We start from the raw sequence: 15,971 nt of genomic DNA, 5'->3' as shown, positions 1-15,971 counted from the left end.
TGCATTCAGTTAGTGTTAATATCTTTCAAGTTATCTATGGCCAATAATGTACAAGGAGGTAATTTGTAATTCAAGTTTGTTTGTTTGTTGTTTTTTTCTTCAACAAGCTACAAGCTGAGTTCTAAATTTTACATTGAAATATGACTCAAATTTAAAATAAGCCCTCTCAGAGGAGCATTTTCTAATTTTGTGCAACTTTGATGCAGAGCCCAACACAGTCCTATGAAGAGAGACAGTGCATCTTTAAGCTGATTGGCACTGAAATCCCATTTTCTTTAGCTGCATTCTATTAGCTTGGCCAAATTATCTCGTAACTCTGTTAGTTCAAATATTTTTCCATCAAGAATTTCTAAAAGTGTCTTCAAGTTATTGCGAAAAGCTTCTTGCTCATTCTGACTTTTCTCCAGACGTTGCTCTAGATCAGACAGCTGGCCTTCCAGGTCTTTGTTTCGAATTTCTACTTCCTTCAGAGAAAATACATAACATGTTAATGTGTTGTCTGCAAACAGAAAGCAGTCTAACCTCCTGCTGGTATTTGTGTGCTATTTTTGTCAACTGGTTTTTGAAACAATTTGTGATTGTGACCTTTTACAGTTTCCACTAAGCCAAAACCAGAACCCAAATTGTTATTAGGATTGCATATGTACTGTCATTTCCTCCATTTTTTTCAGTAATTCATCTGAAGGACAGAAACTTTTGGACAGGGATAAAATTTAGTCAGTGAACAATGGATGTGATATTCAGGTAAGTTATCACTTCTATCATTCAGAAATATGCCACCTACTGAAAACAGCACTGTGCCCCAGAGCTCCCACCTGCAAGCTCTACAGTAGTGCAGTTGTGGGAGCAGGGAAAGCACGCGAGCCACCAGTGCTGTACAGACAAGCTTTTCCCATACAGTGGGTGGAAAGATGAAGCAGCAGCACATTACACATAGCTGAGGGGATCTGACCCTGAGCAAGCTCAGCTCTCGTTCATGAGGAAGAGAAGCCCCCTCGCGCCAGCCAGTGGGAGGGGAGCGCTGCCTGCTGGGATCCCTCACAGCTCTGGCTTGCATGTGATGGGAGGGAGGTCATGGCTGCTCTGCTTTGTGCAAACCAGATGCCCTCTCTTTTATCAAATTACTAATGTAGCAGTCATGTGGGTCTGGAATAGCATATTGTTATTTGTCTCATTCATTGTACGTCTCATAAATTCATGCTGAATTTCATAATTTCAGTTATGAAAAACACTCTCAAAGGTAGCACAGGGACAGTGTATTTAGTACACCATACACCCTGTGCAGCCATTCTCTGGAAAAGTGCATAGTGAATTCGTATTTACATACATTAACATTTTTTAAACACCACTTACCTTTACAGTGGCTTTGTGTCACAAAGCTTTAATGGGCCTGCTCTGAGTTTTTACAACAACTAGTTTCACACAGCCATAGGGTGGGAAGCAGTCATTCCTCCCAGCACGAGCTTTCTTTCTGCCCTCCCACTTTCCCCCTGTTTTTGTTACGATTCTTCTGTCTCCCTCAAAGCTAACGAATACATTCATGTTTACATTGGAGAGATCTCAGCTAACCACAAGAAACAACCTGAGCCATACAGAATATGTATTTGGGCAGTCAAGAGTAACAGGTATAAAATGGCAGCTTTGTGTCAAAGTCCGTGGCCTTTCCATCTGTGAGGGGTGTGATGGCAGCATCGATCGGCCACTGAACCCCTGGCCAGAGGAGGGATGGGATGATGTGGCCAGAGCTCAGTGTCAGCTCCCAGCCTCTGCAGGGAGGGAGAGCTCTGGGACCCCCAGCAGTGGCGCAGGTGGAGAAGGCAGAGCCTCGGGGACCTGATCTCCTCATAGCTGTGGTTGCTTGTGCAGCCAAGGGTTACATCCAAGCTGAACTGGGATACCTCCCTTACTTCTTGTTTGTAAATGAGCAAGTTAAAAATTACAGAGTTTTGGCCACTGGTCTTGAACAGCACAGCTGAGAGCAGGAATTACCCCTTGCTGCCAAGACCAAGAGAATTAGTTTAATCTGTTTAACACTGAATAATATAGTTGCCAAAGTATTAAAGGAAGCTAACTGAAAAGAGTATTTGTAGAAACAATATAAATTAAAATACATACATGCTTATGTAAGGATTAACTACCCCACTGTTGCTATAAACAAACAAGCTAACTGATTATAATCCAGTCCATACACTCTGTAGACTCTCCTTCATTGACTCTACTCCTGCCCTCCAAACAGTACTGACAATTACTATGCAGTGTAATGACTGCATAGGTTCAAGACCCTCTGAGGCCGAGTGACTGCAGTACAGGAAGAAAAGGGAAATTCAGGGTCCTCTCAGCTCTGCAGGAATGACACAGTCCTTTCTTTAGCTCACACAAAACCGATTGCTGTTTTTCCATGTTTGTTCACACTTCCTGCTTTTCCTGTCATTGCTCCTCTTCTACTCACCAAATGCGTGTGCTCTAGGAAGTCTCCTTGCCACTGCTCTTACCCCAGAGATAATTAATTTTTGTAAGTAAGTAGGCAAGCCAGTGATGAAAGGGATCACTTTGGAACAAATCCATGAATATGTATATGGTTTTATTTCATGACATCTAGGCCTGAAGAGCAGCCCATTGGCCTGTATCTAGCACTGAACATCGTCTTTCAGGCCCTCCTCAGATGCTCTTAAACTGAGGAATTGTTTTGCTGTGAGCTGTTTGGTGGGACCACCCAGGTAAAACCAAAAGCTTTATGTTAGATGTAGGAACTTCTATCCATATTCAGCATAAGGTGTTTCCCTTTAACTCTCCATTGCTAGTCCTTGCCCTGTATCTCTTCAAACCAGAAGAGTTCCCTTCTTTTGTTTAAACTTCCAGCTTGTGTACTTTATTTATATTCCATTCTTGATATCTCTTTCCTAATCCATATACATTTAGCTTCCCCAAACACTTCCTCAGATATACTTTCTCCCATACTTCCTTCTGTTTTATTTTCCCTAACCTGTGCTTAACATATTTAATGACTTACGGGAAGTAGAACTAACTGAAATATGCCATGAGCTGTTGCTTTTAATTTCTGGAAAACACTTCTTCCCAAATTTTACATTTGATCCTTACACATATTTACCCTAGATTAGTATTACTGATTTTTGTAATAGTATTGCATTACAAGTTCATGTCCAGCTCATGTGCAGTTTCCTATTACAAGTCAGTGTACCTCAAAACTGTTGCTTCTTGATGGGAAGAAATGGAGAGGTGTCCATGTGATATAATCTATTCCCCTAGTTGTGTCATTTAACTTTATTTGCAGTAAATATCTCATCTAACAATAAACTAACTCTTCTGATACATTCAGGCCCTTTACAAGGTTTATTTTACACTTTTTTTTCAAGCTTTTCTTACAGCGGGGACAATCATTTGTCATACATTGTTTTGCTTTAGAAAAGAAATAAATTATTAATGTTATGTTTGCTGTTTCCACTGTAATAATCTTTTGTGGAATTCAGTGCAAGGATCCAAATAAAATATTCAAACCATACACAACAGCTATATTTAGGAATCAGCCACAGTAATAAAGATATCCTGACTTACTGTGAGAGTCACACTGATCATGACTCATTGATAAGTCTTCTTTACATTGCTAATGAAATTATTAAGTAACAAGGGCCCTGATACTTACCCTTCACAGTGATAACATACTGCTCTTCACTGGAATTTGCCAATGATGGATTTCTAATTCATTCCCTGATATGAGTGTGTCAGAAATGTAATATACCTTGAAATAATAATTTCTTTGCATAGAGTTTTTCATACAGGCTATATTCCAAAATATTTTAGAGTTACATAATCCATTTGCAAACACAAGAGGGGAAAAATAAAGCAGAAGAAAAAAGAGCGAGACGAACAGATATGGACCCTGGAGACAATCACCCTGAAAACAGATGATGAGTCAACTAAGTGAACAGATGTGAGATGGTTAGTCTGGAGCTACAGAAGAAAACACCATTCCACCAATGTCACAGATGTAGGATGAAGTGGCTCAGAGAAAGCCAGTATTATCAAAGCAGGAAGATTATAGCAAAGCAAAGATTCAAGATCTTTTAGATGGGCTACATCAGGTCAGTAATAAGCTTTAAGCTGAAGAAAGGCAACTTTTAACTTGGATCCTAAGACAATTTTAAATTTATTTGAATAGAATCATATAGAACCATTTTCAGAAACTGATCGCCTACAACGTAACATATGGAAATATATACATAATATATCCATTTATCATAGAATCATAGAATGGTTTGGGTTGGAAGGGACCTTAAAGATCGTCTAGTTCCTATCCCCCTGCCATGGGCAGGGACACCTTCCACTAGACCAGGTTGCTCAAAGCCCCATCTAACCTGGCCTTGAACACTTCCAGGGATGGGGCATCCACAACCTCTCTAGGCAACCTGTTCCAGTGCCTCACCACCCTCACAGTGAAGAACTTCTTCCTTACATCTAATCTAAATCTACCCTCTTTCAGTTTAAAGCCATTACCCCTTGTCCTATCACTACAGGCCCTTGTAAAAAGTCCCTCTCCGGCTTTCCTGTAGGCCTCCTTTAGGTACTGAAAGGCTGCAATAAGGTCTCCCTGGAGCCTTCTCTTCTCCAGGCTGAACAAGCCCAACTCTCTCAGCCTGTCTTCATAGGAGAGGTGCTCCAGCCCTCTGATCATCTTTGTGGCCCTCCTCTGGACTCACTCCAACAGGTCCATGTCCTTCTTATGTTGGGGGCCCCAGAGCTGAACGCAGTACTCCAGGTGGGGTCTCACCAGAGCGGAGTAGAGGGGGAGAATCACCTCCCTCGACCTGCTCATCATGCTTCTTTTGATGCAGCCCAGGATATGGTTGGCTTTCTGGGCTGCAAACGCACATTGCCGGGTCGTGTTGAGCTTCTCGTCAACTAACACCCCCAAGTCCTTCTCCTCAGGGCTGCTCTCAATCCATTCTCTGCCCAGCCTGTATTTGTGCTTGGGATTGCCCCAACCCATGTGCAGGACCTTACACTTGGCCTTGTTGAACTTCATAAGGTTTGCATGGGCCCATGTCTCAAGCCTGTCAAGGTCCCTCTGGATGGCATCCCTTCCCTCCAGCGTGTTGACCACATCACACAGCTTGGTGGCGTCAGCAAACTTGCTGAGGGTGCACTCAATCCCACTGTCCATGTCCCTGACAAAGATGTTAAACAGCGCCAGTCCCAATACCGACCCCTGAGGAACGCCACTCGTCACTGGTCTCCACTTGGACATTGAGCCGTTGACCGCAACTCTTTGAGTGCGACCATCCAGCCAATTCCTTATCCACTGAGTGGTCCACCCATCAAATCCATGTCTCTCCATTTTAGAGACAAGGATGTCATGTGGGACAGTGTCAAATGCTTTGCACAAGTCCAGGTAGATGATGTCAGTCACTCTTCCCTTATCCACCAACGCTGTAACCCAGTCGTAGAAGGCCACCAAATTTGTCAGGCACGATTTGCCCTTAGTGAAGCCATGTTGGCTGTCACCAATCACCTCCTTATTTTCCATGTGCCTTAGCATAGTTTCCAGGAGGATCCACTCCACGATCTTGCCAGGCACAGAGGTGAGACTGAATGGCCTGTAGTTCCCCGGGTCTTCCTTTTTTCCCTTTTTAAAAATGGGGGTTATGTTTCCCCTTTTCCAGTCAGTGGGAACTTCACCGGACTGCCACGACTTCTCAAATATGATGGATAGTGGCTTAGTCACTTCATCTGCCAGTTCCCTCAGGACCCACGGATGCATCTCATCAGGTCCCATGGACTTGTGCACCTTCAGGTTCCTTAGATGGTCTCGAACCTGATCTTCTCCTACGGCGGGTGGTTCTTCATTCTCCCAGTCCCTGCCTTTGCCTTCTGCGACTTGGGCAATGTGGCTGGAGCACTTGCCGGTGAAGACTGAGGCAAAAAAGTCATTGAGTATCTCAGCTTTCTCCATGTCCCGGGTAACCAGGTCTCCTGTTTCCTTCCGGAGAGGGCCCACATTTTCCCTAGTCTTCCTTTTATCACCGTCATACCTATAGAAGCTTTTCTTGTTGCCCTTGACGTCCCTGGCCAGATTTAATTCTATCATCAGGGCTTTAGCTTTCCTAACCTGATCCCTGGCTGCTCGGACAATTTCTCTGTATTCCTCCCAGGCTACCTGTCCTTGCTTCCACCCTCTGTAGGCTTCCTTTTTGTGTTTGAGTTTGTCCAGGAGCTCCTTGTTCATCCATGCAGGCCTCCTGGTGTTTTTGCCTGACTTCCTCTTTGTTGGGATGCATCGCTCCTGAGCTTGGAGGAGGTGATCCTTGAACATTAACCAGCTTTCTTGGGCCCCTCTTCCCTCCAGGGCTGTATCCCATGGTACTCTACCAAGCAGATCCCTGAAGAGGCCAAAGTCTGCTCTCCTGAAGTCCAGGGTAGCGAGCTTGCTGTGCGCCCTCCTCGCTGCCCTAAGGATCTTGAACTCCACCATTTCATGGTCACTGCAGCCAAGGCTGCCCTTGAGCTTCACATTCCCCACCAGCCCCTCCTTGTTGGTGAGAACAAGGTCCAGCATAGCACCTCTCCTCATTGGCTCCTCCATCACTTGGAGAAGGAAGTTGTCATCAACGCATTCCAGGGACCTCCTGGATTGCTTATGCCCTGCTGTGTTGTCCCTCCAACAGATATCGGGGTGGTTGAAGTCCCCCATGAGGACCAGGGCTTGTGAACGTGAGGCTGCTCCTATCTGTCTATAGAGGGCCTCATCTGCTCGGTCTTCCTGGTCGGGTGGCCTGTAGCAGACCCCCACTATAATGTCACCTGTCCCTGCCCTCCCTTTAATCCTGACCCATAAGCTCTTGGTCAGCTCCTCATCCATCCCCAGGCAGAGCTCCATGCACTCCAGCTGGTCATTGACATAGAGGGTGACACCCCCTCCTCATCTCCCCTGCCTGTCCTTCCTAAAGAGCCTGTATCCTTCCATTCCAACACTCCAATCATAGGAGCCATCTCACCACATCTCTGTGATGCCAATAAGATCATAGCCCTGCAGGCATGTGCATGTCTGTAAATCCTCTTGTTTATTCCCCATGATACATGCGTTTGGTTAAGATATAAATATACCAAAAGGAAGCTACTGACTTTATAAAGTATAATTCTTAATAAAACCTTAGCATTTTCTAATTCTAAAACATCTTTCATCTCTTACTAGTCTGTCACAATTCTAAGGATAGCTAGTTCTCGGCTCATTATTACTTTTCATGTGATCTTACACTGAAATTATTGCATATGCTACTGCTAGATCAATTTACAGCTTTCATTATAATCTTCCTTTTGAGTCTCTCAGATAAAAGTTCCTTTTCAGCTGAAAACTCCCATGCTTAGTCTAAAGCCAGCAACAATTTTTGAAATAGTGGAATAGGCAAGCTCAGGTGTATTCAAAACAGTCTTTAAAGAAACACCGTAATAACATACTTTTTCCAAATAATTTGACTTAAGAATGGGGAAAAATTAATAAACTCATTTCTTATGATGTGGTTTATTCTGTAGTTAAAATGAGATTCAAGGAAGTTCCAATTCATGTAATGCATTTCAAAGAATATCTGCTCAATGATTTTTAACTTGTGGAGAGTCTGACAGGGCTTGTTTTCAGCGTGATTTAGGTCAAGCCACAGAACAGCGAGGGTCACCTTTCAGCACTTTGGATTTGGAGCTATTTAATGCCTGAGTTTCCAGTCCTATCAAAACTCTGAAGTCTGAATTCAGAGTTTAAACCCAACTAAACTTTGGGTCAACCTCATTCAGAAGACAGGTTTCACAAGGGAGGTGTGTCTGTGCTGGCTGGTCAGCCCATTGACAGAAGGACAGGAGCTCAGACGTAGCAAGTGAGGGTATACTGAGGGCATACTGCTTCCAGTAGGGTATCTGGCTTTATGCACAGTAAAGAAACAACCCAGAAAAAACAATAAAAACACAGTGATTCTAATTCTAAGAAAATGTCAGAGTGTGTTTTTGAAGTCTGTACTACACAAGAATGCTTTAACCTTTACTTTCTCAAAGTACGTTTAAAAGCTGAATACAAACTCATCCCAACATGATGATACACAGCCTGACAGTTCAGTGGCACACAAGACCTATGGGAAGACACTGCAGTGAAAATGAGACCAGAATTGCCTAGAACATGTATTGATGAAGCACATCTGCTAGCCCGAGTGTATTCTGTGGACTTGTAAATGAAATTTGGGTCTGTTCCCTCAGGAAAAAATAACGACTTACAGCAGGTGGAAATTTTGGTACAAATTCTCAAGGAGCATCCCGACCCACCACTTCGCAACACAATGTAACTTACATATTTATCTGGCACTTTCAGTGAATATAGCACAAGTTGCTGATGTGAACTGCTCACTTGATGATCATTTTTCCCTTCTGTTTAAATTAAGATGATGCACTATAGCTCACCTGTAACTTCTGGGTCAGAGAATCCCTCTGTGCCTGGAGCTCTCTGGCACTATCGATTTCTTGTTTCAATCTTTCTATTTCCTAAGGGAGAAGAAACAACCTCGCTAGCAACACGTTACCTGGCTTGGCCTCAGTGCAGGTAAGCTGGCTGCTGCTTCTTCTCCTGAGCAAGCCATTGCAATGATATCAAAACTGGCAGTTAGCTATTGCCCATCATAGCACATGAAGTTTAAGCCCTGCTTCCAATATTCCTGAATCACAGTCCCAAAACAGCAATTCTATTGTGAATAAACAACAATACAGATAAGCATTTTCTTTGCTATAAAAGTCCAAGTCTTTCTCTCCCACACAAAAGATCTGAAGTAATGTTTTCCTAGAAAATTAAGTCCTTGTAATTAGAGAAACAATTTTATACTTTAAATTCTATTATAATCTATCCTCCATTTTTTCAAGAGAAAAATCCAATTTTCATTTGTGAGCTGCTTATTATGTCACTAGCAGCAGGGCTGAGCATCAAAAAATTGCCTGCTTTGACCATTGATTTTTGTAAAAAGAGAGTCTAAAAGAAATGGTATCTTTAATTTAGCAAGAAGAAAGTAATAAGGTATAAAAATAAAAAATATAGATAAAATAATGAATGGAAGAGAAACCTTTTCTTAGCTTACTTTCAGGAGACAAGAATAGAAACAGTTAATGAAACTAAAAGGTATCAAACTTAAAACTAATAAATATTTTTCCCCAGAAGGGCATAGTCACCTCCCAGAACTCCTTTCAGAAAGATCTCTTCGCATCCAACAGCTCAGCATAATTCAAAAGCGCATGGGCACCAAAATGGGAATCTACCAACCTGAGGCTAATCTCTTAAGTATGAGGGAGTTTGGAAAAAGCTTTGTTCCATTTTGGGAGGATATTCTGTAACTACTGTGTCTCTCATGCATCCTCCTTGGAAACACCTAACAACAGCCCCACTGGAGGCAAGACCCTGCAAGATACACTGCCCCTCTGAACATGCACACCAGTGCCCACTGTGTCTGTCACGGAGGGCTCAAGGGATCTGGTCTTACACGGGGCAAACAATCCTTCATACGTGGCTCCTTCCATCTCCTTTTTCCCATCCATAAAGGGGCGATTCTCGATCATTCTGTGGCACAAATCTGCTTTCCTCTAGGGCCTGTGCCAGCACAGGTGTTACTCCAATTCCTTGTATTTTCCTGCTGCTGGTCCAGCCCAAGGCAGATGGCACAATAAATATCATTGTTACAGGCTGGGGGTTTGGCATGCGTTTAAGGAAAGGGCTGATAGGGATCGTAAAAGTCAGCTATATTAACATAGCCTGAAAAACAGATTGGCCTGAAAAAGACATTGATCTATTACTTGCTCCAAACCCTACTCTCCAGAAAAAGGAAAGCATGCTTACGACCGCTTCCCTTCTTAGTGAATTTGGACTGCATCAGTGTGATGACTGCTCTGTAGAAACTACATATGCCTCAATGCAGACTTACTTACTTTTGCAGAGAGAGATGCTCGGTAAAAGCAAACAGGAAAAAATGATACTTTTTTTGTTGTTCAGATACCCAGCTCTATATTGGACTGATGTAATTATATACACGGAAAAATATTAATCATTTCAAAGAAGCTGAAAAATGGATTTTACTTGTAACATCTATAGGAAATAATACAGTATTTACCAGCCATCACAAGTTTAATATTGAAAGCCTTTAGAAATGACGTAACAGAAAAGCCAAGAATAAATGTTAGCAAATACCTCTTCTTTTTTCTTCAGCGTAGACTCTAACTCCTGTATTGTCTGGTTTAATTCCGTTTTATGTGTGTGAACTGCATTGGCTTGACTGCTCACACACTCTAGCTCAGTCACCTGTTGAAATAAGTAGAAGCAACACATACAGAATTAATTGCAACAAATTCAAGGTACTATTACTTCTTTGCATAAATAGCTGCATTTGAAATATACCCTTAGTTCTGGGTGACTTATGTTGATTAAAATGGTGAAAGTGTTCTTATGAAGTTAGCATAAAATTCCTTTAAAAATTGTTTTGCATAAAATGGTTGCTATGACTTCTAATGTTTACTGTAATATCTTGGAAACAATAAATTTAATATGTTGCAGGCTGAAAAAACATTAATTAAAAGTTATACTTACTAATTATTGAAAATTTTATGAAAGAAGCTGAATTACCATTTCAGAAACAGTAATGTCTAGATGATTAAACACAGATCTGTCTAACTAACCTCTCCATCTGGCACTTTCTAATGTTGCACTATCTTAATCAACTAAGCCACAATGCTCACCTACTTCCTAGCAAGCCAATTAACATTTCACAGCCTCAATTTCTGACTCAGCATCAACAATGTAATAGCAGACACTCAGCCACCAATGTACAGCTGCCAACTTCGTACTTCCTCTACTTTTGGATCTCATCTCTCAGTCACAAAGCCAACAGCTAATGGCACAATTTGGATTTGTACAGTTCCTCTTTATTAGCAGGCAGCAAACACATGCCTGCATGGATGTCTGCACTAAAACCTTTTTCTTTAGTAACAAACTGTTAAAATATTAAAAATACAATAACTCATTTTTTTCCAGAAGATATGTGCCTGTCAATCTTAGTATATAGTCTTCAACAGAGCTGCATCATCTGCCTACAGTAACTAACAAATCTGGCCCCAAAACTCCTTTGAACAATGTATATTTCTGTGCTACCCAATTCTGCAACAAAAACCTTAAGGTCTCCATTTACCTTTCTCAGAGAAGTAGCCCCTAGACAGAGGGCATGTATTCTCCAGGACAATTTTATTTCTTAGATAAAAGAACATCTTGAGGAATCAAGGTTGGTGCCCTCCAGCACTGATGCAGTCTAGCTAGTGAAGCCACTGTGATGCCAGTAATTTCAGACTCTGAACTGTTTGTAGGCTCAAAAGGTAGATTACTGAGCGCAGGGAGAAGTCGAAGGAAAGCCAAGATGAAATAAAAGAAAATTAAAACAAAATCCCTATCAGCTTCTCCTTTCTGAGTAACAGAGCATGAACTTCCCCTCTGTAACAGCTATGACAAGTCTAGTTTCTTCTACTGGAAAACTATGATTAGACATTTTTGCACATCAGGCTTATAAATAGAGAGAAACTGAGATTACAGCAAATTCTTGGGAGGGGTAAGGGGAATGAGGGATGAGGAGATAGCTTGGTAACACAACACCCCACCCCTCACCCCCAAGAACTATCTTATTGGCTGGAATTGTCCCAAAAGAAATATCGGTGCTTGTGGCAAAAAAGTAATAGCAGTTTGCTCAGTTTTATATGCTACTGAGCATTACAACTGAAGTCTTGGATAATTTTCTCAATTTGCTTCAATTGCACAAAAATATATCTATTTAGATGATTTGTGACTGCTACCAATTGTGACTATTACAGTATTTGCCACTATAATTACACAAAAAAACAAACAAGCAGAATTGCAACACACCGACTGGGATAAATCTATATCTAAACAGTGTCTGAACTAACATCTAAATACAGCAAGAATCACAGAGGCACAGAATAACTTAGGCTGGAAGGGGACCCTGGTGGTCATCTGGTAGAGGCCTCCTGCTCAAAATAGGGCCAATTTTGAAGTCACATTTGGTTGTTCAGGGTCTTGTCCAGTCAAGAACCCTTCACCATCTACCAGAGCTGCCACAATTGTACGTAGGTTCCTGTATTTCTGCCACTGCGGCTTTATGCAGAGCTCTAGTTCATTCCTAAGTTTTTCTGGAACTGTCAAATTCACCCACCTCGTCCACCTTCACCCCTTCTGAAGTTCAACTTGTTAAACATTTCCATGCTTTTCTGCTGAACTAAGTCTTGAATTGGAGGTGGAAGCCTCTGTGAACCCAGGGCTAAGGTTGTTATGGGAACCCAGGGTCAGACCCTCTCCTACCCATTGATAAAGACTGGAACATTGCATGGTAACCTCCAAGAAGGTCAATATCTCTTTTAAAGCTGTTGCACTCAGCAATACCTGCTGGCTCTTACCAAGTACTGGCACAGTGAATATTCATTTATGCAAAGTGGAAGAGCCTCAACAGGAGAGACAGAAGAAAACTCAGTCCCTGAACCACCTCTGTCCTAGCACCTAGTGCCCTAGAAGCAGGTGCAGAGGTGTCCCATCCTGTGACTAAGGAAGGGCTTGGACCCCACTGCTCTGCACATGGTTTCCTCTGGGCTGGTACACATGGTGAGGATGCACGTGTTGGTGCGAGCCTGGAGTCCAAGGAGGCTGGTGGATTGAACTGGGGTGGATGAAATGTTATGGCTCTCGGCTGCATGTATTGTCACTGGCTGAAAACACCTCCCACTATAGCCCTGCCAGCTGTGTGGCTCGTGAACACTCCCCAGTGTGCTCCGGTCCATACTAACTCAAGACACCTATTGAAATTGCTTAAGCAAACACAGCTAATTTTGCTTGAGCACAGTAGGGAGTGCTCTCACAAACCTTCTTGCCAACAGAGGCAACCACTGTCAGAAGGGCAATTAATTACCCACACTAAAGGGGCTGTGATGTCTTACTCTGGTCCAGCTCTTATCTGGGCAAATGTCCATCTCTTACTGCTTATGCAAGAAAATAATGCATTGTTCAACTGTTTTGTTCACTGTTCGTTGAAAAATCAGTAACTTGGAAAAAAAGAACAAATTCAATTAAAAAAACAGGTTTACTTTAATCACAGTCATATTTAAATGCCCATTCCTACAGAGATCTGAAAAGATGTCAAATATCTTCATGATGTTCTCTTCTTGAATGTACCTATAAAAATGAAAATTGTATTGTGACCCTTTCAAAAAATCTGTAGAGCAAGATGGGCTGGAAAATGATGTGATATAAAGAATATGCAATTGAAAACAGAAGCAACAAAAGATAAAGCTCTAGGCAAAACTCTGGATAGCATTTACTTGCTCTATTTCCTTGTTTCAAATTGAATTTATTTTTCTCATAACCAGTGGTCCAAAAGTCATTAAAAATAACTGTTTATGCATTATGCACAGAAGGGGGCATAAAAGGAAGCTAAAATGCTTTAGCCTGACCCTCCCACATGCTCTTTTCAGGGACATCTCCTCATTCAGTGTTTCATGTTTAAGAGCAAGGCTCAATCAATCATTCAAGTCTTTGCACAGCAACACTAAGCAATGTACCTGTCATTAAGCCTTTTTTCCAGTACAGAATTCAGACTGAAAAAACAGTCTTTGAACAATAACTGATTAAACAAGTGTCCTGGTTTCGGCTGGGGCAGAGTTAACTCTCTTCTTAGTAGCTGGTACAGTGCTGTGTTTTGGATTTAGTGTGAGAATGATGTTGATAACACTCTGATGTTTTAGTTGTTGCTAAGCAGCGCTTATCTTAAGCCAAGGACTTTTCAGTTTCCCATGCTCTGCCAGCAAGCAGGTGTGCAAGAAGCTGGGAGGGAGCATAGCCGGGGCAGCTGACCTGAACTAGCCAAAGGGGTATTCCATACCATGGAACGTCATGCCCAGTATATAAACAGGGGGGAGTTGGCCGGGCGGTGTGGATCGCGGCTCTGGCATCAGTCAGCGGGTGGTGAGCAATTGCATTGTGCATCACTGGGGTTTTTTTCCTCCCCCCCCCTCCTTTTTTTTGTTATATTCCTTTTCATTACTATTATTATTATATTTCATTATTATTATTGTTAGTATTATATTTTACTTTAATTATTAAACTGTTCTTATCTCAACCCACGAATTCTGCCTTCTTTCCCGATTCTCCTCCCCATCCCACCGGGAGCGGGGGGGGGGGCGGGACGGGGAGTGAGGGAGCGGCTGTGTGGTGCTTGGCTGCTGACTGGGGTTAAACCACAACAACAAGGTTCTTCTATTGTGCTATCGTAAGACTGCACTGACTTGCATATCTGAAAAAAGTCAATACTGTGGCTTTGTATTTGAGACTAAAAAAGAAAAAAAAATATTGCTCTTAGCCTCTGCTTCTTTATTTTGCATTTATCATCCAGGTAAGGATTGCACATAGGGAAAAATTTCTGAAAGAGCTTTTTAGTGACTATTTAATGAGCTAACTGTTCTAGTATATGGCCATTATTATACTTAACTTCAGTGCAAAATACGTCAGCTGAAATAAGACAGCAAGGCAACTTGTTCTGGCAGAGCCTAGAACTTCTCAGCAGAGGCCATTCGAGAGTTTTCTGGAAATTTTGATCTAGGTTCAACAGCCTATAAATAGAGGAGGATGCCAGGCAGAAGTTTTCATTGTAGCAGACAGCTAGCGCACACTGGGCTGCTGGGAAGACTGGAGGAGTGAGGCTTTGGGCCAACGAGGAGTTACAGACTTAATGTGAGCTTAAGACAGTGACTGCTCAAAGCTTCAGAAGACTGAAGAATCTCTCAAAGAAAACAAACCAAATCAAAGCACAAAGAAACCAAGAGAGGAGATTGCACCAAATCTCAACACAGACAACTGCTTCATGAGTGAAGACTTTGGTTAGACAGAGGCAAAGAAGTGGGAATGACAGAAATATTTTGAGTGGTAACCCTCCCTGAGCAATTATTGATGGAATGAATCTGAGCTATGTTTGCTGCAGGTTGATTCATTTTTTCAAACCACTTTCCTGAGAGAAATTTGTACACTTCTGATCTCAAACAACAATAGTTTTTATTCAGCATCTTAAATTCAGTGCCAGCAGATCATGAAATTCCTTCTAAACTTCATACAGAAATTACTTCAACTGCTACAGAAATGCAAAGAAAGACATTAGAACATATTTTCAGTGTAGCTGTAGCCTATTTTATAGATATACCTGACACTATTAACTTGTTGTTTCCTAAAGATATTTTTATCCTTTATATTTATTGTGGAACACAATATCCAAGGTCTACTAACCCAGGCTGCAGTGCAGAACAGGCAGAGTGCTCACATGCAAGACTGAATTTAAGTATTAATTACGTATTTTTAGCTGGTTGAGTTACATCCCTAAATGGATCATAACTGTGACTGTGATAATACTATTCCATCAATAATTCAAGATGAATCTCCTACAAAGAAGAAAAGAGCCCTTTGCTTTCCACAATGAGAAGAGAAATGATGTTGCATGGCTCAGCAAAACTGGGAATAACTGCATAAAGTTTCACATAATTTATGCAGAAGAAGCTTCTCAGTTCTTCATGGTGGACAGTAAGATGCAAGACAGCATGCAAACAAGCTGATCATAAAAATAATTCTAGCATAACTTTCAAGAATAAAAACTCTGGAAAGATTTTTGGTGCTAAGAAATGTGAAAATGCAGAAAACAAGGAAAATTGCTTTTCAAGGTTGCTATTGAAAGAACAAAAAGCGCACCATAGTATTATTCATATACATCACTTCTGACAGCAAATTAATTATTGTAGTTTTCCAAGATTTACCCATAGATAAAATGATAACCTGGGGGCAGGGGGAGTTTTGTGCATTACCAACAATATAGTACTTTTTTTAACTGAGAAAACAATTTTGCTGAAAAGGA

General features: G+C 41.7%; 1 protein-coding gene across 1 annotated transcript in view; it reads right to left on the bottom strand.

The window, feature by feature from the left end:
- Positions 1–275: 275 nt before the first annotated feature.
- The window catches only part of LOC127028687 (homer protein homolog 1-like), a 55,507-nt gene continuing 39,811 nt past the window's right edge, over positions 276–15,971 (bottom strand). The window contains exons 5-7 of the mRNA XM_050914388.1: positions 10,220–10,330; positions 8,455–8,535; positions 276–464 (exon numbers count right to left, since the gene is read on the bottom strand). Of these exons, the coding sequence (XP_050770345.1) occupies positions 276–464; positions 8,455–8,535; positions 10,220–10,330 (381 nt within the window). The remainder of the gene's footprint in view (positions 465–8,454; positions 8,536–10,219; positions 10,331–15,971) is intronic.

Source organism: Gymnogyps californianus, unplaced genomic scaffold, assembly GCF_018139145.2.
Source record: "Gymnogyps californianus isolate 813 unplaced genomic scaffold, ASM1813914v2 HiC_scaffold_39, whole genome shotgun sequence".
NCBI classification, from domain to species: Eukaryota; Metazoa; Chordata; class Aves; order Accipitriformes; family Cathartidae; genus Gymnogyps; species Gymnogyps californianus.
The sequence above is the reverse complement of the archived record's forward strand: the minus strand, read 5'-3'. Positions and strand labels throughout refer to the sequence as shown.